Here is a 23,972-nt window from a genome sequence, read left to right as displayed (position 1 = left end):
GATGTAATTGTATTGGGCATGACTGGATAGTTAGTTACTGCTGAAACAACTATTGTGAAGATGCAATACTGACTGCAGCCTTCTGCTCCCATCTTTTCACTAGAGAGCAAAGTTTTAATGGGTTAGAGAGTGTCATGGAAGCAGCTAACGAACATCCTGGGGAGATTTTTTTCAGTGATTGTACTATATTTGATAATCCATTTCTGTATCTGTGATCTGACTTGGCAACCTGTTGCTTCTACTTTTCATAGAAAAAAAGTGCATAGTAGCTAAAGCAATACACACTCAAGCCGGCCTTTGGTACAAACTGAGAGGTGCCTGGCCTACACGAGAAGGGGAAAGGCATGCCAGAGCTTAATTTTAAATTCTTATTCTCCATATCAAGGAAGCAACCAAACCAGTGCGTAATATAGATCATTCTCAGGCTTCGTAATTGCCGGCCTCATGCATAGGCCAGGTATAACATCAGTAGTAACCTCAGGATGATGGTATATTGCCCTCTGTGCAAGATTTAAGCACATGTTAAGCAGTTCTCTGCCGGCTTGACTCAAATGCCACTGGAAGGGAACAATCTGTTCCCATCTCTCCATCCAAAAATAGAAGAGGGAGAGACGTTACTTCTTCAAGCATTTGCCAAAATGATAAGGGAGACCAACAGAAATTGCTTCCAGCTCCAGCCCCCTGCTCTGAGCTCACCAAAACGCTGCTCTACCTAATGCAGTGCCGACACCGCTGATCCCAAGTGCCCCATCCGTCCCACCCAGAGCCAGGGAGAAGCAGCAATTTCACCTTGTCCCTATTTTAAAATAGAACTATTTGAGGAAAAAATGCTAGTACACTTACAAAGGAAGTGACAAGCTCTTTGATGGTCTCAAGTAGCTTGGCATGCCTGGGCTTGAAATTCCCCTGCTTGCACGTTGCTCGCTGTGCGTTTAGTTCACTGAAGTACGTCTTCAGGGAGGAGCTGTCTCCTGAAAGCCGCAAGATATATTGCTTCCTCTCTCCCTAATCAGCTGTGCAGCAGCACAAATTTAGAAACAAAAGGCAGCACAGCAGCAGCAGCAAATGGGTTTAGAGCACATTAAAACATGTTTTGGAAAAGTCAGAACAGGTCGTGCGTGTCTCCAACTCAGCCAGAACTGGCAGACCCTGAGCAAACTAGTAAATGACTTGCGTGCATTTGGCACCTTTCATCATGAGCAAGCCGGAAGTATTTTACTTAATATGAGTTATCGCCTACCCACCCGTGAAAGAGGCACCTGTGGACTGCATGCTGCACAAGCCAGGTGGTACACAAGCATCTTCAAGAGGCAAGTGAGGACGATCTCCTCTATTCAAAAATGCAGGAGGAATTTGGGTGGGCATAGAATCAGCCAAGCTGAAATTTAGCCAGAAAAAGAGTGTATGAAATAGTCCTTGCTTGGCAGTAAGTACAATGAATTATTTAATGACCCTGAGCCAAATTCAGAGCATTTCATCTTGGTGAAATTAGTCCAGAGTCCCAAATAGATTTATATCCCCCAAATTCTCTTTCAAGTCTCCTGTAATTTGTTTATTTAAAGGTGGTATTGCAAATAGAGAAAAGTCAGCTACAAGGAAGTCATTTTTCCTCAACAGAGAAAAAAAAAATATATAATAAAGAGAGAGTTTTGAGGTGTAGAGAAAAAAAGAAAAACACCACTCCCTTAGAAGAAATATATGCCAGTAAACAAGTGATGCTGTAAGTCTGCAGGCCATAATTTTTTACCACACCGCACTGCACTGGAGAATGTACAAAAGACTGTTCCATTACAAAAGACCACACACTTCTTATGTTGGATTTTTTCCCCTCTTACCCAGTTTGATGCTTTTGTTTTTGCCAAGATTGGTATCTAGGCTAAGCTTCAAGCTCATCAGTATTTCCCTTAGTTTCAGCCAAAAATACATCTTTTTCCACAAAGGCTGGATGATTTTCAAGATGATTTTACTTCTCTGCAGGAGGTTTTTCTCCTACTAAGTGGGAACTGTGCTCAATCTTTCGTATCTTGGCCACACTCAAACTCTTCTAGCTCAGTTAGTTCACAGACAAATTGAACACATGCAGTACATTTAGTCAGAAGACAGATAGCACTAAAGTGCCCTTTTCCACACTGGAAACATTTTGTCCGGTTTAGTAAGGCGGTCAAACTTAATTAAAGCATGTAAGTATTTCCAATAGAAGAAAAGAGCAGGTACTAAAAGACTTCTTAAGCAGAGAAAGGACCAACGGATGGAAATCAAAACTGGACAAAAGTAAACAGCAAGTAAGGTTTTTTCCATTTTTAAACGGTCAGGGTGAATAATCATTGGAACAAATTACCAAAGGAAGTGGTAGATCTTGGTAGATCCCCATTCTTGACACGTGAGTCAAAGCTGCCTGTTTCTGAAGTGTTTACCTTAGCTAGAGACAGAAACATCAGGGGTTACTGGTTGAAATGTGGACATAGAATGGGTCCACTGATCTTCAACTTTGTGAACCCAAGTTTTCCAGCTCAGTGCTTAAACCCCAACAACAGCCCACAGTTCTTTGAAAATATGAATGGAAGGGAAACTCAGGGGTCATCTGGACAAGCCACCTACTACAAGGCAGGTTCAGCTCTATCTTATTTCTGAGAGCCATTTGTCTAGCTTGTTCTTTGAAACCTCTCCTGATGGAGATACTAAAACCCCTACAGGCACTACAACTGATTGCACCCCTAACCTTAAAGGTTTTCCTAATCTTAGTTTATCTTAAAAGTGAGCTTTTCTCTACGTAACTGTCCCAACTACTCCAAACTTCTCCTCTTTCATTTTCTCCTTGACTTCTGATCATCATCATTACTCTTCACTGAATCATCTTCTGTAGGTCCACAACTTTCTTGAAATGTTATGTCCAAAAAGTGCACCAGCAGTCCAGCTGCTCACTAATACTAGCTAGGGCAGATTGTTTTTTTGTCTATTTTTGGTTATATTCATGTTTGTGTACCTCATGAGAGCATATGCATTTTTATGACAACAAAAATAGAGAAATCAGTCAATTTTGTGTTGTTCTCTTGAATCACAAAAACAATTTCACCTTCTGAGCCACCAGTTCTCCATCTTCTATTCCTCTTAACCAAGCATCTCTGAATACATACTCATCTCTCTGTCCTTACTGGTTTACATCCCTTTTGTCCAGTCACTTCCCAGTCTTGTCTTTTAGCATGCTCAAAGCACCTGTAGTTTTTGTGCAGTATTTCTAAACATAGTTCAGAAATTACTCAAAAATATTTATATATATATATATATATATATATATATACACACACACACATAAAACAAAATTTCCTATTGAGATGTCAGAGCATTTGAATAACAAGGTAAGTATATCATACATTTTTAACAGTTGACTCAAAGGGGAAAAAAGAGGAGCTGAAAGAGTAGCCATGAAAGTCAGTGGCAGAATCAGCTAAAGCACTCAGTTTGTCTATTATGGGATACAAAAATCTCTTCTTTGTTCCAGTAGCAGACTAGATCCTATGCAAGCACAGCACCCAGCCCAAAGGGCAGATACAAAACATAAGGGCAAAGCTTCTGACTCAAAATGCACATTGGATCAGCTTCAAATCCCTAGACATCAGCTTGTCCTGTTATATTCCAGTGCTACTGTTCTACCAAAAAGTGTTTAATAAGAGTTGTGGCACAGAAATAGTTATACTCAAGCACGGAATAAATCCACATGTTAATACATTTTAAAATAGTCTAGGCCCACACATGAAGACAGCTTAAATCTTCAAAAACAAAAGAAACCTCAGCAACTGTCATGGGATCTTGGGGATAGGGAAGTAATCCAAAAACATCTTAATGTCTGTTTAAAAGGAATAACTCAACCAAGTAGTGGAGTATGTGCTGTGTGCCAGTGGAACGCAAAGCTCGGCTGCATCAGGCACCCATTAGAGGTTTAATCCCTGTTAAGAGTGAACATCTTACTCCGTAGCGTGCTAGTTCTCTGTCTCCTTAGGCACACACGTACGTGTCTGCAAGTGTGTGTGTGTGTGTGTGTGTGTGTGCGTGCTTGTGTGTGCACGCACATGGCTGTGCAAGTACAGAATGTGCATACACTGAGATGCACAGCCTGGATCACGCATTGGACTTGAAGGTAAACTACAGTGTCGGACAAATCTGAAATCAACTTCCCTTTATCACACTGCCACAGCATAAACACAAYGGGGTGTACGATATCAGAGGGAAAGGGCCATCTTCTTCTCATTTCTCTTTTTCCTAGGTGCCTTTAAGTACCAAATAGCTAAACTAAGTTGCATATGGGGCGCTGTGGCTATTTTAGATTGGTTTCTTGAGAGGTTCTATAGCTGAATAGCATGTGTGTTCATGCTCCCTCCCATTATTTATTTCCTTTTTAATTATGGTTGAAAGGTTTCCAAATAGCACCTCAAATCCTGAAGATTTGAATATAAGCAAGTCAAAGAGACTTCATAATCAGGATGACACTCTAATTACTTTTTTCCTTATGAATGAGACCAAACATCATAATGCTCATGAAAACATGAATTGTCTTTAGACAGGAAATTAGTGTTATATAAAATATGTGCATGCATGTGTGTGTACAAATGCATGCAGTATTACTCAGTCTGTGTGTATATGTATAATGACTGAAGACTTTTTTCAGCCTTCAAACTCAGAATCAATAGAAGATACTTCTACACCTAAAGATTACTTTAGCTTTGCAGAAAGAAGGCTGGATAAAACTCAGTATGCAAGCTGAATCTGAAGGTTTTAGCTAAATAGCTAAAACCTGAGGACTTAGGCACAAAAATTAATAGAGAATGACAAGCTGGTACATATTAGTCTATTGGTGGTAACTGTATGCTTTTATCAGCAAATACAAGGTAATTCAAGATAATTTTGTCTTGAGTCAGCTCATCTTTCCCACTGGCACACAGGCCAGTGAGAACTATCAGTTGATATACACTTACTTTACAGGAACGTATTATGGGTTTATTAGACAGGATAGGATGCGTATCTCACACTAGATGGCAAAAATCATATCCTTATGTCTTGGTGATACCACCCAGTTAAAGACCCCAACAACAGCAGCGATTTAGAATATAGGAGTAGGAAGCACCTAAAAACCACTTTACCTTCAAAGCACTTCGCAAACATTAATTAACATTTCAGTGCTCCCAGGAAACAAACAAAACCATGCCACCTCGCTTTCCTGTGAAATGGTAAAACACCTTGCCTAAGGCTAAGCAGAAAGTCAGATGTGCCATTACAAGGTGGGAGTCCTGTACTCAACCAGAGCACACCTAACATTGCATTTTAAAAAGCATTTTTAGCCTTTTTTTCATTTGTCACCAATGGACTCGCTTTGATAACATGGCCATCTGTTAAAAGTTAGCAGCACTAAAAATAAAATGCAAACAAATGTGAAACCAGCTCAAATAAAGCAACAAGTCCACTAGATGCCTTCACTTCATTAGAAGCAAGACAGTTCTAAGAGCAACTAAGAATCTCTGCCCTAACACAGCAAGACAATCTGCTTCCTTCTGATTTTCATGGCCTTCATCAGACTTCACTATTTTATTTCCAGCATGTCCATAAAACAAAATCTGTATGTCACAACAGCAAACTTCACCTGAGAAGAGTTTATAGTTATGATGAACCTGACCTCACCATGGATTTTCACGTAAAACAGTAAGAACAGTTTGCTTTCCAAGCCAGGGCCAGTACAGAGATTAACTCACATGTTGATATTACTACTTGGCTATCAGGTTTTCTAGCATTTTCACCATGAAGCTGCAAAGAGAAATTTCAGTTTCTCAGTGATCTACTGGTGCACATCCCGTCTGGAGAAAAATTTTCTTTATCTTCACAAAGTTACCAAATTTAACTTGTTCAGTGCCCAAAAGGGCTGCGAGTTAAATGCCCGTGGGTCAAGGTCCTTTCTACTTGGATAAGAATCTAGAGAATGCTAAGATTAATGATCTCCTTGTCTCTCTCTGTTTTAAACTGGAACCAGATGCATTTTTCAATACCTATTTTAATAAATGTTTTTGGAGAAGACCTCTGGGCTATTTATCACTGTAAGCTTTGCTTTCTCTGAGCATCACTGTGTGCGCAAAAAGCTGTTTTGATCTTGCAGTTGAGAAATGAAAGATCCTGAAAGGTTGTAACAAGAGCAAAGACCTTTTAAAGAGAATCACACAATTAAGAAAAAAAAATCACGAAGAGATTTAAAAATAGTGGTATATAAATCTAAAAGACAGGGCTTTAAAGCAGTTGCTCATCAACTGGGGATGGGGAAAAAAGTGGTGGCAAAGGAAAAAAAAAAAAAAAAAAAAAAAAAAAAAGGAAAAAAAAGAAAACATGCTGCCACATGGGAGGTTTTAGTTAGTCTAATAGTTGTCAACATCTTTTGTTGACACTAAGCCAGTCACGCAAGCCCCTGTACAGCAAGTGTAAGCCTGTCAAACAGGTTCTACTTCTGTTAATAACTTTTTTGACTAAGCAGATATTCTAGCACCTTGTAGCCAGCAGATCACAGGTTGAAAGTCACTGGTGTAATCAGAAGGCATCTCATAGCTCTTACCATTTGCTCTGAGGTATCACTATTTGAATCATACAACTTCTTTAAAGTGTGGGCTTGGGGTTTTGTCACAGATACGACCAGGATCTCTTTTTAGCCCAAACTATGAGCTTTGAAAGTCCGGAGTTGCAGCTGGACCTCTTGGAGTCACACTGTTCATCAGTGGGTGGCAGATATGAGATTATGCCATCAAGCGAAGGCTGAAAAAGTCTGTCAAGAAAACTAAGACAACTGTGTTTGTGTGTCTAATGTAATTATGAGTGAAAGACTGAATAAAAATGTCAGCTTTAAAAATCACCATTAGCATCATTTTGAAAGAGTGCTACTTGGGCATGCCTAGCTGGCACAGTGGCACTGGAGAAGACTCTGTGCTGGCCGAGTCTGCCACTGGGCTCCCAGTAACGAAGAAAGCAAGCTGACCTTTTCTAGGCTCTGGGAAGTTCAACTGGAGTAAGCATTCACCATCACTCAAAGGAACTTGCTTACCAAAAATCTATCCTGTAAGAGTAGCTGCGTAGCATGTTTGGATTCAAACTGCAATTTCTGCTTTATGCTACATACCTTGAAGAGCGTGACAGGTGAATACCATTGGGAGGAACGCTTTCCTCCTTTACGGATGAACTGCACGTAGCACTACAGCTCCCAGTCTTGAGCAAAGCCTTTAGGTGTTATAACAAAACTAGTAGATGGCTGATACAATAAATAATTTAGAAATACTAAAGGGAGGAGCTAGAGGAGGAAAAGGCATTCCAGGTGGGAAGTATCCTCCCATTTTGATGGAGCTCTGTTTCGTTATTACATGATTGATAAGTGAGACAGCCTCTCGGGCTACTCTTGGCCATTCAAGTCTTTTTGTAAAAGAAAAAAAAGACAGGAAAACATGATACAATAACCTTGCTCCTCATATTCTTATACAAGACAGTTTAATATACAAAATTCTATAATCTGACTGACCTTTATTCCCATATAGAGGAGAAGACACCAAGTACTGGGTATGATATGCTGGTACAAAGTTCTGCCCTACATTTTAAAGACAAGTTGATTCTTCCGTTACTGTTGGCTTTACCATTTCATCCATGTCAGCAGAAAGTTCTTATGTGGCACAGATGTCTTCCTATTTTAATGACATCCAAATAACTTTATTGTTAACAAATGGCGATAAAATGGGACAAGCAGCACATTGTAAGTGTTCTTCAGAAAAATATAAACTATGGAGGAACTGATGTGGTAACTAAAACTGATGTGCCTATGCTGCCTCAGAATGAACCTCCAGAGCTAGAGAAACTAGACACATTGCAGCCTGATCTCAAATAATTATTTGTTAACGATCCAAGGTGATTTTTTTTTTGGGGACACTCTCCTGTACATTAGCATAGGGAAGACTCAAAGCCTCCTTGGAAGCACACATTTTCTGGCTTAGTAAAACCAATACTTTTTATTTATAACCAGGTGTTGAAAACATTTAAAAAAGAACTCCCAAGCGAATCTGGAACACCTGGACCTGATATCCTGCTTTGCTGTAATACAGCCTACTTAGGGCTGCCTCAGAAGGTCACTCATACTTCAACTACTGCAATATGTCACCACCTTATAAATGGCAGATAGTGACATCAGCATACAAAATTGGTGCCTTGTCATGCTTTGGCACTGGCTTTCCACTCCCAGGGGCAAGGTACAATGGGTTGGGTTTAAATTTATAAAGATCTGAATGACTGAACAGAGTTTCTGCCTTTTATTCAAGGGTTCATAGCTGATGGAAGCATAGGGCTCTGAACCTTAACTAAGGAGACACTCAATTTTACAGGGTTGAGGCATTTCAATGCTGAACACTAGCACCTCTGGAACTGCCAAAATGCAAATACTGTAAGACTTCAGCCATCAAGAATTGCACTGCATAAAAAAAATAATAATAAAAGAATTTCTCTTCCAGAGAAAGTCAACATTAAAGAATTGCACCAAAACTTTTAAACTAAAAGCTTCAGAACATTTTCAAGGTATGTCATTACATATTTCACAATTCAAAAGTCAAAACTTGGAAATGAAAATAGCATCTCTTTATTGATAGTCTGCCACAAATCATTGTATAAGCTTGGAGTTAGCCAAAAGTATCTGCCATGTGGGAAGATTCTGAACACTGCAAACATATCTGCAATAAAGTGGATGCTTTCTTATAGTAGGTAACAGATTTTCTGTTACCAGTTTGCAATATACTGCCATATGCAGTAAAAGTTACTTTGCTGTATTAACAGTATTGTTCTACACAAACTACACGAGGCTCAAGAGAGTCATTTTCTCTTCAACATTGCAAACACACTTAAGATGTATACTTTAAAGTTAAGCCTCCACTGACTTCAGTGGGACTCCTCTGTCTTATAGTTAAGCTTGTACACAATGTTTGCAGGACTAGAATTTACGATTACAAAAACTGCTACACGGGGGTGAGGTGAGAACAGACAAACTAAGATAGGAATTCCAACAACTCAATGCATCCATCTTACTGAAGGAAATCAGTATCTTTACRTATTATTGAATGCTAAAAACAAACAAAGATGTTTAAGCACAAAGTATATATTTATACCAAATAAAACTGAAAAAGTATTACATAAAGAAAAATAATGTAACAGAATGTACTTAAGTACCTAACTTACAGTCATGCTCATATCTAAAAAAGTAACATTGGTAACTAATATATATAATTTTTGTCAAGGGTGCATTTAAGAGTTCTCTAACATATAACATTCTAAATGTGGAGAGTATTTTTTCCAAGATACAAAAAACAAATTACTTTACACAGGCATGCCTGCTAATTTGTATAAAAAACATGCTTGTAAGTGAAAAGGTCACTTTAGTACTAATTTATCAGAGGTGTGAAAGCTATGTCGTGTTAATCATGTTGAAATTGTCTCTTCTCCTTTTGCATTGGTGAGCGCCAACACTGAATGGTACAATATTTGATCCATATGGTTTACTGACACTGCAACCTGTTTCCAAGCAGTAGCCCTGCCCAGATGTTGAACAGCACAGTACTGTACAGCTCCATCTGTCTTCTGCATGTAGTGTATAACTAAAAGCTATTACAATTATTACAATGATTTGTTTCAATATATACATCAGTATAAAATACTACCCAAAACACTTTCGCATTTCAAACAATTTTAACCACTTCATCAAACAATGCATTTGCAGAAAACAAACAAAAAAAATCCAAATTAATGTCGATTGCCAACAATACAGCATCTCTATGGTATGTTTCCTAACAAAAGAACGGAAATGTATTAAAATCAATTAAAATAAGTATCACAAAACTGAATTACTGTTAGAGCAGTTCAAGGATTCCCAGTTTGTCAGTATCTACCCTAAGCAGTGCTACCCAAATACAGTATAAGCCATTTAGTGTTTCTACAATGAGAAGAAAACATTCAAATATTAAAGCTGTGACAAACACACAAAAGCAAGGAAATAAAATTTGTTCTATACTCATCTTTATTGTACCTTGGCACAGCATGTCAGTTCGCACTCAGTGCATTATGTGCTATTATACCTAGATACAGCTGGGGAAGACGACTGAAATGGAAACAATTCTGAATTTCCTTGCTGTTGTGGTTTTATGTCAGACCATTCAAGTTATATTTAACAGCTTAGTGTCATTTTTTTCCTGAAGGGAAGAAGAGGGAATTCATAATGAAACTGTAAAAACGCTACTAAAATCCCTATCTTGGACACAATATACTACTTTAAGAGCTACCGTGTCATTGCACAATATAAGTGGCCTATTAATCACTGAATTACTGGTGTAGCAGAACATATTTGTCATTGTGGATGTGTTTTGATTACTGGTGTTTAAAAACCTGCCTGTATTCTAGTACAAGCCACAGACAGTTTTGCTTATTTCAAATACTAAAATACTTATGTAAAGTAGTAACTGTACATATAGAGTGGCAAATTTCAAACCTCTGCTTCTGCTGCTTCAGTTTTTAATATGAGAGACTCTTATTTCCGTTTTTAATGCCTTATTCTAAAACATATCTGTCTCTGAAGCACAAAAAATTTTCAAGTTACAGTATGGGTTATTTTTTGTTTTAYTGATTCCTAAATTGAAAAATAAACAATTCCTTAAAAAAAAATCCCCCCCCTTCTGTGAAGAAGTCCCTGCTAGCTGAGATTTTTCCAAAACCAAGCTTCACACTTTCACACAGTATCTTTACAGCCTTGTTAAACACCCTTGAAAATAAGGGCTCATGCTGGGAATGGTGACAGGCCCTTAATTAYAGAGGTGCTAACTGGTGACACCATTTTTCATCAGAAAAAAAAAATAAAACAACTCACAAAACTTCTTAGCTTATATTGAAAGTTTGATTCATGCTCATTTTGTTCATTTAAAAATACTCTTTGGAAATGGTGTCAGCTCCTGCAGACAACTTAGTGATACATCTTTTCCTGTTAAAATAAAGATAACTCATATTCACCTCTACCCCATGCTAAGCTCTACTACTAATATACATGTCATTACCTGCTCATGTCACCATCTAACACATATCTTTGCAGTCTTCTACATATACTGCCCAGGGCTTATTTTTCACCAAACAGAACTTGATAACTATTTTACTGAAGAGTTTGAATGAGCATTTTTTAAAAAGTGTTCCATCCTTGTCACTGCAATGCAGAGTGAAAGTAATAGTTTTCCACGCCATGAAACTTAAGAGAAGCTTTCAGTAAGGTTTTCTTCCATGAAGGATTTTAAAATCTAAATTCACTTAGATATCAAAACTGAATTCAAGAAGAGAGATTAGATGCATCTGTCATTTTAAAACAATTTCTGCTACTTCAAAATGCATTTAAAAATTGTACATACCATACTAAGGATCCTAAGTTTTATACTGCTGCAATCAGATTCTAATTCAAAATTCTTGCAAATAAACATGAAAAATAAGCCACTGGTCATGAATTCTAATGATTACATTCAAAGCTAGCCTTTAAAAAATAAAAATGTTACAGGCAAAACATACTGTTTTATGTACTCACTAGCTTATTAGGCTACAATAGGCATGTTTTAGGTATAAAAAAGTAGACAATTCAGATTTAAATAAGACTGTGTGAAATCAGAAAAAAACCCTTAGATTTCACTATTAAAAAAAGGAACACCTATAATTACTTCCCCTCCTACAGCTACAGTTAAAATAACTAACAAAAATAATCGAACTATTTCTGACAAACAAAAGTTAGGCTAGAATACGTGGCAACAATCAAAGTTCATATATGTTTCTATGTAAAATGACTCATGATTTACTATAACATAAAATATGACACACACAAGAGCACTTTGTGACTAATGAAAGAGCTGTTAGTAGAAACACTTAATGTCAAACAGTCTTCAGCCCTCCTTTAAGTCATATTTCCAAATCAATATTGACTTCTTTTGACCAGATATATCATTTTTGGCTTGTCACCCCAGTAATGTCATGTTTTACCACTTGCCACAGGCAGCAGGAGACAACTAGCTGAGCAAACTACAAGCAGTGACATGCAGAAATTAACTCGCAAAAATCTGAGTACTTAGATAAAATGATATGCAAGCGCACGCTAGGACAAAAGGAATGGCATTCGTCATCCAAATAGGCTCATCATCCCTCCCCACCCCCCTTGAACAGTAGTTGCAACAGCAATAGAGAAAGATCAAGAAGATGTCTGTTCTTCAGAGTCAACTGTGGAAAAAAGTCAGCAATATATAACAGCAGCGATGGACAAGGAAGAGCAAAACGAAAGAATCTTGTTGAATATTTGTTCATTTACTTTTTCTGAACACAAGCCAAAGTCTGCCACACTGGCTTGTTCTGAACTTCAGATACAGGTGTCCTATTCTCCTTAGATCCTTCACAGATTTAGAATTCAGTCTCCCTGAGGCCTCTATAACCAAGTAAGAAAACTCTCTTTATCTAGCTTGGTGGCTGCCAAGACAGATTCCATGTCATTAAGGATGTCAGAGCTCAAAGCCTCTTGCAGACTTGGCATCAGTTCTTCTCCTTCTATATTCATCCCATCTCCTTCCAGTGTCCCAAGGTCCACATTCGTCCCTGGAATGGCTTCAAGGTAGTCTGGGAAACGGTTCTGATGGGATGGTATGTTACTTTGGCTGATGCTGTCACCTAGTTATAACACAAAGTAGAATGGATATTAAACACATTGGGAGTACCAAACCTGCAATCTACCAGGGCAGATAGTTAAAAAAAATAATAATAATAATCCTGTCTCTCTCACATCATACAAGCAATCGGATTCACAGAAGTCTATCCCAAATATCAAAGATGACTTGACTGCAGAGGCACAAAGAACATGCCTTTATTTCAACTTCTTCCATTTACTGACTCTAATCTCTATTAATCCTTGATGTTATTTATCTTTTTTGGTTATTTTTATGTTTAAAAGGAAAAGACAACATTGATGAGTCCTGTGTCGTTTTGGAGCAATATTACATATCAGTACTGGATAAGGTAGCGAACAAATGAACATTCAAATTCCATGTAGCTACATAAGTGATATTATTTATGAACCCCCCCGAGTAGAATTTAATACACGTATATTCGTCACAAATCCAATTATAACATTTCTGTTATAAAAACAGAAGGTAAAACAATGGGAGGAGTACTACCACTTCTCAGAATTGCCTGTTTTCATTGCAAAGGGGCTGAGCATTCAATGGACACAAACATTTTTGGAAAACATGCATTAAGAATGTGAACAAAAACAAACCTGTATCCATCTCATCAACACTGTTCAGAAAGTCATCGGGGGTTCTGGGTACACTATAACTGCTCATGCTAAGTCCACTGTCTGTGCTTTCATCTCTGGAGTGGTATGTTCCACTATAACAGAAGAAAAGCAGCAAAAAATGAGGGTAGAGTATTGAGGAAAAAAAGAGTAAGTTAAAATGATTAGACATATGTTTTAGAAGAAATTTGAGGGCTTTGATGGCATTGCTATCACAAGAAATGCTGTATTCTATTAAAAGCTGAAGCCTTCGTCTGTGTGAGACACTTTTTTTTTATGCAGGCTTTTTCCAACTAAGACCATATTATTTAAGTTCAATTTAACTTGATGAGAACATACTTAAGCAGCTTTAAAAAGTGCCTACCAAAGCTTTGCATTGTTTTAAAATCAGTTTCACATAAACCCACAGCTAAAAACTGTTACAAATATATTACAAATAGTCCCTAATGATTATAAAACTTCATAATAGTGTAGCATTTCACACTTTTATACAGATAAAAAAAAATGCATGTTAATGTCCTGTTATTTAATCATCCACTAAAATGTATTTTTAGTTCACTGCTGTTATAAATAGGAGTTAGAGTTGGAACTACTTCAGCAGTTCTTCAATTGCTTCCCACTGTTGCATTGCTACTTGTTCAGCTATACATGTCATGGCAAGAGAGCCCCAATATAAATCAAATACTGGTACAGAAGCCATCCTGTAAACAAACTCCGCTCTGAATGATCTTGTTGACAGAACAGTTAACAAAAAGGATGGTAAGAGGCTTTATATACATTAGCTTTCTTATTGCCATCTCTACCAGTGGAACAAGCAAAACCAAGACCACTACAGTGGGAAATTTAGAAGACCCCTCCAGCCAACGAAAAGCAAGCCAGCCAAATGACCAACAGCAACCAGTGCACAGGGGGGAATCCCATTTCTAGCTGACTTCCTTATAAGTCAGATGAACTATTTCTCTACAAGTAGAGCAATAACAACAAAAAAAAAAATGCAAGACTGCAAGTCATTATCTTGACTAGAGTAATTATTTTCAAAATCCCTTTTTTAAATTACTTGTTATACAAACAAGACAGATAGGCACAAGTCTGCAAGTCTTATGCTCTGATAGCCAAAGATGAGAGCAATYACATTGGACAAAATGGTTCTTAGCATAAGCAGCTGCATAAATACTACCTTATCTCCCCTCTCCCCCCACAACTACTATTAGCAAGCTTCACAATGCATTTTCAAATCTATTTCTTCAGTTACGGGAGCATTCACTGAGAATTCTTGTCATTTTCCATCTTGAACATGAAATGAAGTTCAGTTTCATGTACAGCTCAAATTAGCACCTGAAGATACACTGATCCTTCTTGTAATGTGCTCATGATATGTATAACCATAAACCTTGTGTTAAGTATAAAGAATCAAACACAAGACAGCTGAACAGCTGTTCAACACTGGATGCAAGTAAAATGCCATCAAACCATGAATACATAGATCAGATTTCACAAGGTCATTTTTGCATAGTATCACTGCACATTTGATAACCACCCAGTATATTATACCTTTTTTTCTTAATTCTGCAGAAGTCATATTCAACAAAGTAACTATTAAAAACTTCTGTTAAAAATGCTCTTTCACTTTCTGAGGTGAAATGCTAAAACCAGAACTGGAACTGAGATGTCAGTCTAGCTGAGGTTTYTTGGCTGCTCCTATCACACTTCAAATGGCCGATACTTCTCTTCCTTCAAATCACTCCTTAACACACACTTACTTCCTCTGCCCTTCAACACAGATACCTTCATTTAACAGTCATACCACCCAAAGTCACTGCATGCAACTTAACAGCATTATCCAAGTTACAGTCAATGCTTCTTAAAGAAAAGCTTGTTAAAAATTATGCACATACAAAAGAAAAAAAAAAGCACAATTTAGGATTTAAACAGAGTATTATCACTACTACCAATATACATCTAACAGACAGAAATATATAAACAGAGTTGTAAATCAGAAGGTGAAACAGCCTAATAAGGATCACACTGCTGAATGCCCCATTTTAAAAATACAATATACCACAAATCATAAATACTAAAGACACAGGCAAAAGATTTACTGGATAAATTAAGATACCACTGTACATCTTCTCAAACTGCTCTAAACCAGCATGGTTTCCTGATACTCTTTGGATGTTCTTTTTACATAAGCAGTGGAAAATATTCAAACTACTTCAACTCTGGATCCAGCTTTGGCACCCAAAATTAGAAAGACTGTTTCATCAGGGAATTTATGTAGTTTATAAAGAGAGAAGCATTGCTGGAGGTCTGAAATTTAGTGTAAGGGACACTGAGGAGATCTCTGGGGCAAAACTATTGGATTGTTTTATCTGGTACAGAGACAGCTACTCATATCCACAAATGTCCTTTTAGAAGTCCCCTTTCCATTAGCAATATGCAATAAAATGCAGTGATATACAGAATATTATCTGGAAGAGGACAATGCTCAAAGCAAAATGCATACTGAACTGAAGTCAGACACAGATTTTCAGGATTTTGTTTGGGGTAAGATCTACCAAAAAAAAGGCATGGTTAACCATTTGCAACTGGGCAAATTGTAACTGCGCTTTATAGTAAATAGCCCTTGCTAATTATCAATCAAGTAAAAAACTTGAATTTGTCCCTTTGGCTTTCTCTTCATTTCTAACTCACAGAATCACGCAGCAGTTCAGGCTGGAAGGGATCTTCAGAGATATCTACTCCAACACCCCTGCTCAAGCACRTCACCTAGAGCATACTGCCCAGGATTGTGTCCAGATGGCTTCTGACTGTTTCCAAGGATAGAGACGCCTCAAATTCTCTAGGCAACCTGTTATAGGGATCAATCACTGTCACACTTAAGTTTTTCCTTATATTCAGACAGAACTTCCTGTAAGGTCACCCCTCAGTCTTCTCTCTTCCAGGCTGAATACTCCCAGTTCTCTCAGCCTTTCCTCTCATGAGAGATGCTCCAGTCCCTTCATCACCTTAGTAGCTCTTCACTGGACTCGCTCCAGTAGCGCCACATCTCTCCTGTATTGGAGACCTCAGAACTGGACACAGTATTCAGGTGTGGCCTCACCAGGGCTGAATAGAGGCAAAAGATTACCTCCCTCAACTTGTTGGCAATATTCTTCCTAACGCCTTTCAGGACACCACTGGTCTTCTTGGCCACAGGCGCACGTTGCTGGCTTACRGTCAAACTGTCCACCAGGATTCTCAGGTCCTTCTCATAGCTGCTTTCCAGTAAGTCAGTCCCCAGCCTGTACTTGTGCATGGGGTTGTTTCTCCCTAGTGTAGGGCTCCGTACTTGCCCTTCTTGAACTTCATGAGGTTCCTCTCTGCTCATCTCTCTAGTCTGTCAAGGTCTCTGTGAATGGCAGCACAGCCCACTGGTGTGTCAGCCACTCCTCCTCATTTTGTATCATCAAACTTGCTGAGGGTGTACTCTGTCCCATTTTCCAGGTCACTGATAAACAGGCTGAACAGGACTGGACCCAGTATTGACTCCTAGGGTACCCCACTTGCTGGTGTCAGGCATCTAGCTAGATTTTGTGCCACTGATCATAATCCTCTGAGCTCTGCCATTCAGCCAGTGAGCCAATACACCTCACTGTCTGCTCATCTAGCCCGTAGCTAAAGATTCATCATTTTACATTTTGTGTGTATAGACACAACACAGAGAAATTACATTAGCCCATTTCTAGAATATTTGGCATGTGAGTGAGTATAGTGGCACCTGAAACCAAAAGCTGCATTTCTTTCTTGTCAAAAAAAAAGTTTTGAAGATGTAAGGATACTACATCATTTAAAAGCACATCATGAAATACAACCACACACCGTGTGATGCCAAAAGCTATCCAGAAATTCAAGCTAGTACATTACTCCACACATCAAGGCTGTCCTATTCTCTCTACAGAGGCTCCTTTCAGGTGAACAGGTCAGTTTTAAGATCCCTTGTCCCTTTTGTTCCTTGGTAGAAGGTCAGCATGGGTAAGGATCACACAAGACTCCAGAGCAGATTCCATGGAGAACACTCTCCCTCTAACAAAAATGAGGTCTTCGAATCAGATTTGTCTGTGTAGGAGATAACCTTCCTGAAGGACAAACCCCAAACTTTKAAACAGTAATTACTTCCTTTGGGAGTTTAATCACACACACCACTATCTTCTTCTCAAAAGGCAAGGTCTACTTGTTGATTTGGCTTTCTCTGATACATACAAAGCACTGGGTACCTTGAGAAAGAATCYTTCTCTGTCCCCCAAAACATTAGCATATGCAACAATTTTGTCTGTGTCGGGAGAGAAAGAATCTACTTGTTACAGATGTTATTTACATCACCTGAACTACTAGAACGACTAGACTCCATTGGCAAGAGAGTACAAGAGCATATCCTCTGCCTTGACTGAATTTTACTTGTTTTGAGAATTAGAATGAGGATAGAGCATAAAGACAGATGGAGAAGTCTCCTGGAAAAGGCAGAAAATTAAGCAAAGGTAAGCTAAACTGACAAAATACCAGCAACTGGAAAGGTTACATACACTGAAAGTACATCCTTAGGGATGAAAAACCTAAATGTGAGAGAAAGTAATACTTAAGTTATTTAAAAGAATACAGGAAGTGATTTCACAATTGCACAAAAGGTAGTARAAGACAGTAACAGTTCTGACTATCTAAAATTACGGCAGGTGTCTAAGCTTGCCCAATTGTAAAATCACGCAAACTCTAAAATCATGTGGACCTCTTACCTTACAAGTAGGTTTCAAACCATATTGATAGCAAAAATCATGAAAATTATGACTTACATGTAAGGACAATGAAGAATCTTAAGTCTTTTTCATGAATATAATAATGTACCATCAAAGAAAAGGATGAATATATTGTTATAATTCCTGGGCACTAACAACAGGCATCCTAAAGCCAGGCTAACATTTCAAGGTAATACAGGAAAGTAATGCAGAACTCTGGTCTGAATATATAATTTCTCTCTCTTACATAAGGGGTTATTGAGTTGTTATCAGTTTAGAGTGCTGACACAATAGTTCGATGAACTACTACAAAATTAACTACTTTAACACCACCACCACCACCTCCAAAAGAATCCCTTAAAGTGACTGAAGTTCAACTGCTTTATACTCTGGAGTAGATTTTAATTCCCTTAATTGAAAAAAAACCACGGTTCATAGATTTGATGCTTTTATCAATTTGATCTTTGTCTTTTTTCCAGTTGCTACACAGAAAATATGGATGTGACCTATCTCAAGCTGCAGCAGTTTGTCCAAAATTGAAATAGTTACTGTGAACCATTTGCAAGCTGTTATTACAACAGTATTTCCAACAAAACAAACACTCCTTAAGGAAAAAGTTACTCAAATAACATGAGTCTATATTGTAAGAATTGTAACTCTTGAATTAAGAGAAGTACTTCAAATAATATAGCATTTAAAAGAAAACATGCTACTATCTGCAGACCTAACATTAGCTTAGCAATATTTTGACTATGTTAAATACTTAAAGTAAAGGGGAGGGGTGAAGGCAGAAACTTTACAATGAACCTCAAGGTGTAGTTCTGAATGTGCCTCACAGTTCATTTGATCTCATAGCAAGCTATTCACAAATTCTTCTGAGTCAGTAATTTGAAATGACTGTTAGTCAACAGATTATGCATAGGCAAACATTATGCAGAGCAAACATGTTATGACTTTGAATAAAAAACTTTCCTACAAGCCTGAACAGACTACTTCCTCCCACAGGAGACAGCTTTTAATCCTCAACTTTTACTAGACTTGCCATTTAAGGAAAGATTCATTTACAGCTGTGGCTTTTGGCACAGACAGATGTTCAAAATAAACTATTACATGTACTGAACAGAATCTTAAATCAATTTTTTTCCCCTCCTGTAGCTACTCCTACAAACCTGTTAAGAAAGGGATCAGAACTATTTGTAGTCATTGTTCTCAGTTCCTGAGACATTCCAGGAGACGACACGGGATTTTGAGAACCACCATCTTGTTCCATTGTTGGAAGCTGGCTACGGAGAGCCAATTCCTAAAAATGGGAGAGGAGGAAAAAAAAAAAAAAGAAAAAGATCATGTTAGGCACTCAAATGCACTTTTCAAATACACAAAAATGTGACATTATAGGGTAATTGATGCTTTGTTGTTTCCAAATTTAAAGAGAAATAAGTTTCTGAAGACAAAGTAAGAATTTTCACTGACTTCAGTGAAAAAAAGTTCATCCTGTCATGCCTAGTTTACATACATATGTTCCAGTTTACTTTACTTTTGCTAAGTCTTTTCTTAAGGTCAAAAAGAGAGCTGTCAATACTTTCTGACCCCTAAGATATAGCTGACTGTCTCTTTTTTCCCCATTCCTTATAGAGTCTGATTAGTTCTGATTTCCTGCTTATCCATTCAGCAAAGTTTAAGAGTCCTTCCTTAAAAGCTCCTGTTCAATCCTCCTTTTCTGAGGTAAGCATTTTGACATTTCTGATTGATTAAATCAGTGATTTCTTCCATCTACAATAAAATCTTCAAATCCATAGCAATTTCTTAGGAAAACTAAGAAGAGCCTGCCCTTTTGAAGTTAAGAATCTCAGACTACACATATATTTTTTATTTATCTCACTGTGAAACAAATAGAAGCAATGTATAACCATTTGATTCATGAATATAAAAATTTTACCATCACTTTTTAACGTAAAGCACAAAAAACTAAAAGTAGATGGAGCTAAGAGGTAAGCAGATGTTCGTATTACCTCCCCTGCCCCCTTCTCCATCTTTCTAAAGGAGGTAATATATGAGCAGCACACATGAAAAATATACTGATTTTTCCGAAGCAACTCTCCTAGATCATAAATGGCTCACCAAGTCTGTGTTTTGTTAATATAGAAATTAGTAAAGAAATCTATTGACTAGCTTGTGATCACTATTCGCAGTATATTATTTTCTATCTCTGCTTAGGAAGATACTCTCTTAATACACAATACTCAAGATTTCTCACTTTTAAAATTAGAGGTCTTCATTCATTCTCAAATATTAACCTGAAGACCACTGCAGTTTTTCAAAATACAGAAATAAACATTTCTCCACTCCCCACCCCCCAATTCTCCTCCAAAGAGATTTCATTTTAAAAAGTCTGAGGTAATTTTCTTTTCCAGTAGATTGTACAAAACACACAATGCTTCCCTACCACCTGTCTTCTTTTCTAAATTGCACATGCTTCACTCACATTCTTGTGGATTATTATTCCACATATTCCTTTAATACCAAGTTTCATATCTTGCACTGGAAGTTTTTCTCACTCCAGGTGCTCTCCCGCAAGGAGTGCATGAATGTACCAACTTTCTTTTTTTTTTTTCCCCCCATCAGCCACATCCAACTATCTATCCCAAGTAAATACAGTCTTTTCATTCAGATTATGCAGAGGCAAACATGCCATGTTCTAATATCATAAAATTCCTTCCCCTCATCTTCAGATAATAGAAATGGATAAAAGGTGCATAACTTCCTATAGGCTCATTCATATGACTTTTTTTTYCTTATGAATTAGAAATTAGTGCAGAATACAGAAAGATTAGTTTACAAGCTTTATTAGTCACATCAGCCTTGATCCAAGAAGTGCCTGACATCTACCTGATATACAAGTAAAATCACTACATTTATAGTAAGAGGGGAACAGAAAGAAAAAAAAGAGGGGAACAGAAAGGGTCCAGGAATGCTTCCCAAATGGCGATCTGAGGAAAGCCTTTAAAACATCCAACCAAGAGAGGACTTAAGAACTGCTCTTTCATCACATATGTTATGCCCTTCCTTTGGAGGCCAGGAGAAATCCTCCAAATGTTACCTGAGCCTTCCCTTCTCTGAATAAATTCCTTTATGTGATATAGCTACTTTCAGTTAATTACAGTTTACTATTTTCCCATTGAAAAGGAGGAAAAAAAAAAACACTTTATTTTGCATCACTACTTTTAGATTCTTCTCATCTGTGAGTTCACACTTGGCAACCTTCTTCCTGGAGTATGGCAGAGTTCCCTTCTTCACTGTGACATTAGAGCAGTCAGTTAACAGCCCCCTTGGTTCCTATATTCCTATAATTGCCTAGATGTGGTAAGAATTCTCTGGCCTTTCCTCTTTCTTTAGTCTCCCCATTGCATTTTTGTTTCCTCAGGCTACAGTCCCTGACCAGGAAACAGGGAGAAGAGGCCACAAGTGCCACTAGGCTGCAGAAGAACCTTAATCAGAGACCAGCACCCCTAAGAGCTATGCCAATGCGAACCCAGTTGGAGTCCTTTCTGTCCACAGAGACACTATCTCTTGTTGAAAGGACCTGATATACCACACCATCAGCATTGTCTAGTGATCTCAGAGTTGGAAAAACAAGCAAATAAACAATCAAAAAAACCCCCACAAACAAATCAACCCCCCCCCAAACAACAAAAAACTCATCACACAGGTCCCCTTTTCAAGGGCTACTGCTGATCTTTCTTGCACCACAGTGGCAACAGGAAAGAAGCAAATTTCYCCTCTGTATCCTAAACTTAAAGGTGAAGAAAAAGAAATTAGTACATCTACACAATACATATAGAAAAAGGGAAGATTACCTGTTGTATTTTCTAAATACTTGAAAGGCAGGAGTGACTGAATGAAGTTTTGTCAATATATGATCTTAAAAAGCATGGTAAAAATAAATATAGCTCAGATAGTGGCCAACTATAAAACACAATCACATTTCACCAAAAATACACACAAACCAGGAGAGAGAATTATTTTGCCTATTCTTAGGTGTGTATGCTCATCTACAAATGAAGTAAGTCTAGCATTAGTACTAGTATCAGTTCAAGAACAAACACTGCCAAAAATGAAAATTGTAACTTTTTGCGTTAATGCTACTTATTCAAAGCAGGAAGAACTACAGGATCTTCCACTAGGAAGAATGTTATCCCTGACTCACTTAAGCAACAAATTTATATCAACCTTACCAGTCTGAAAAAGGAATTACCAAAATACACAAGCTGTTGAGAAACAAATGCAGTGATTTTTAATAACTTACAGACTTCCAGGTCACTCACCCCATGTTCAGCTTAAGTTTTCAAAACTACTCTTTTCAGAGCACTTTGCTTTTACCTTCAACACACTTTTGAGGAAAGACAGACTCTCTCGTGCTGCTCACGTGTCATACTCTTACTGTGTTAAACAAATGACATGCTGCTCGACTTGAACTGTCTTTTGGTAAATTTACTTTAAAAGGCCAATTATTACTTTTCTGTCCCTAAATACCGCTCAACTATCAAACTTTCCACTGGCTTTCTTGGAATAGGAGAGAGCTAGCAGAGGAAAGAGGACTGCTACAGCTCTAGGCACTTTATCTGCACAACTTTTTTCTTCACTTTAAATATTTATGTTCTTGTTTGAGAAACACAAAGTTATAGCATACGTAGAAAAGAAACAGAGAAAACGCATGGACAGACAGATGAGGACAAGTGAATTCAGAAATGGAGTCACACAATTAATGAAGAGYAGGGGAAAACAAATCATTCGGGGTTGCAATCATGAAAACCAGTAAAATTAATGTAAGAGGAGGTACTACTGATGGAGTGAGAGTTAACTCTATTGTACACAGTTGGCATTGAACTCACTTTTATGTACCATCTTCTGCGTATCTGTGAATAAAAGATTCCTCAGCAACCACCGATAGCCCCCTATCTGCAAGAGCAGATAGTGCGGCATAAATTGGAATGGACATTTGTAGATAGTCTGGCCTCTTGTCTGGCTTTGCAGTCCTCTTGCTGTGCCACTGCTCCATACTCCGCTTGCTACCTGCCTGCCTGTGCCCCAAAGCACTGTGCCTTGCGTGCCTTGAGAGCACCTGTGAGACAGGTATGTATGAAAAGGAGTCAGCCATCACGAAGGCCATGCAGGCAGAGGCAGCCTACTGGCAGCTACCCATTTCTGTCTGCTTCCAGTAAAGTTGTTATTCAAGACCATCCCATACTCAACTAAACATTACTCATCTCTTTTGCTGACCAATTGCTTTAGCAGTACTTCTGGCCTTGAAGGAAGGGAAGGGAAAAAAAAAAAAAAAAAAAACACTCCACACTTTAAAACCAATTTTCCTTACAACTCTTTTTTGTATCTTAACTGTGATAGATTTACGTACTAAATGCAGTGAAAGAGTGAAAGGATGATATGAAAGGTTACGGTTACACTGAACTGACGTGACAAGGTCTCTGCTCTCCACTGTGCACCTCCATACTTCTTAGCCCGGGGTTTGGGTTTGTCCCAACCAGGCTGCACATCGTGAATCCTGGGTTCTTTGCAAGGAGTGCAGGGGCTGCACAAAGAAGGATCCACAATGTTCCTGGAGGCAGCAGTTAGGCCAAACAAGGGACTAGGACTTCAAGTCAGACCACATRGTGCCCCTTCTCCTTGGGCAGGCTGAGGCCAATTCACAGCTCCTGGAAGGAGGGAAGTAGGCTGCACTAGCCCAGGAGGACAGGCTAAGATGCACAAGTTTTTAGTGACCAAGTTTTCCAATTGAAAGCAGCAGCAGTGACTCTTGGAACTTGCCGCAGCGAGCTACAACTCCTATTCAAACACGAAAGGTA

The 23,972-nt window shown here is 38.2% G+C and overlaps 1 protein-coding gene across 1 annotated transcript in view; it reads right to left on the bottom strand.

Moving 5' to 3' along the window:
- Positions 1–8,615: 8,615 nt before the first annotated feature.
- The window catches only part of YAP1 (Yes1 associated transcriptional regulator), a 91,919-nt gene continuing 76,562 nt past the window's right edge, over positions 8,616–23,972 (bottom strand). Inside the window, exons 6-8 of the mRNA XM_085309029.1 lie at positions 19,284–19,414; positions 13,331–13,443; positions 8,616–12,726 (exon numbers count right to left, since the gene is read on the bottom strand). Of these exons, the coding sequence (XP_085165155.1) occupies positions 12,488–12,726; positions 13,331–13,443; positions 19,284–19,414 (483 nt within the window). The 3' untranslated portion in view covers positions 8,616–12,487. The remainder of the gene's footprint in view (positions 12,727–13,330; positions 13,444–19,283; positions 19,415–23,972) is intronic.

Source organism: Rhea americana, unplaced genomic scaffold (genome assembly GCF_003343005.1).
Source record: "Rhea americana isolate MKP2758 unplaced genomic scaffold, rheAme1 scaffold_29, whole genome shotgun sequence".
NCBI classification, from domain to species: domain Eukaryota; kingdom Metazoa; phylum Chordata; class Aves; order Rheiformes; family Rheidae; genus Rhea; species Rhea americana.
Note: the sequence above shows the minus strand (reverse complement) of the source record. Positions and strands in the feature narration are given on the sequence as shown.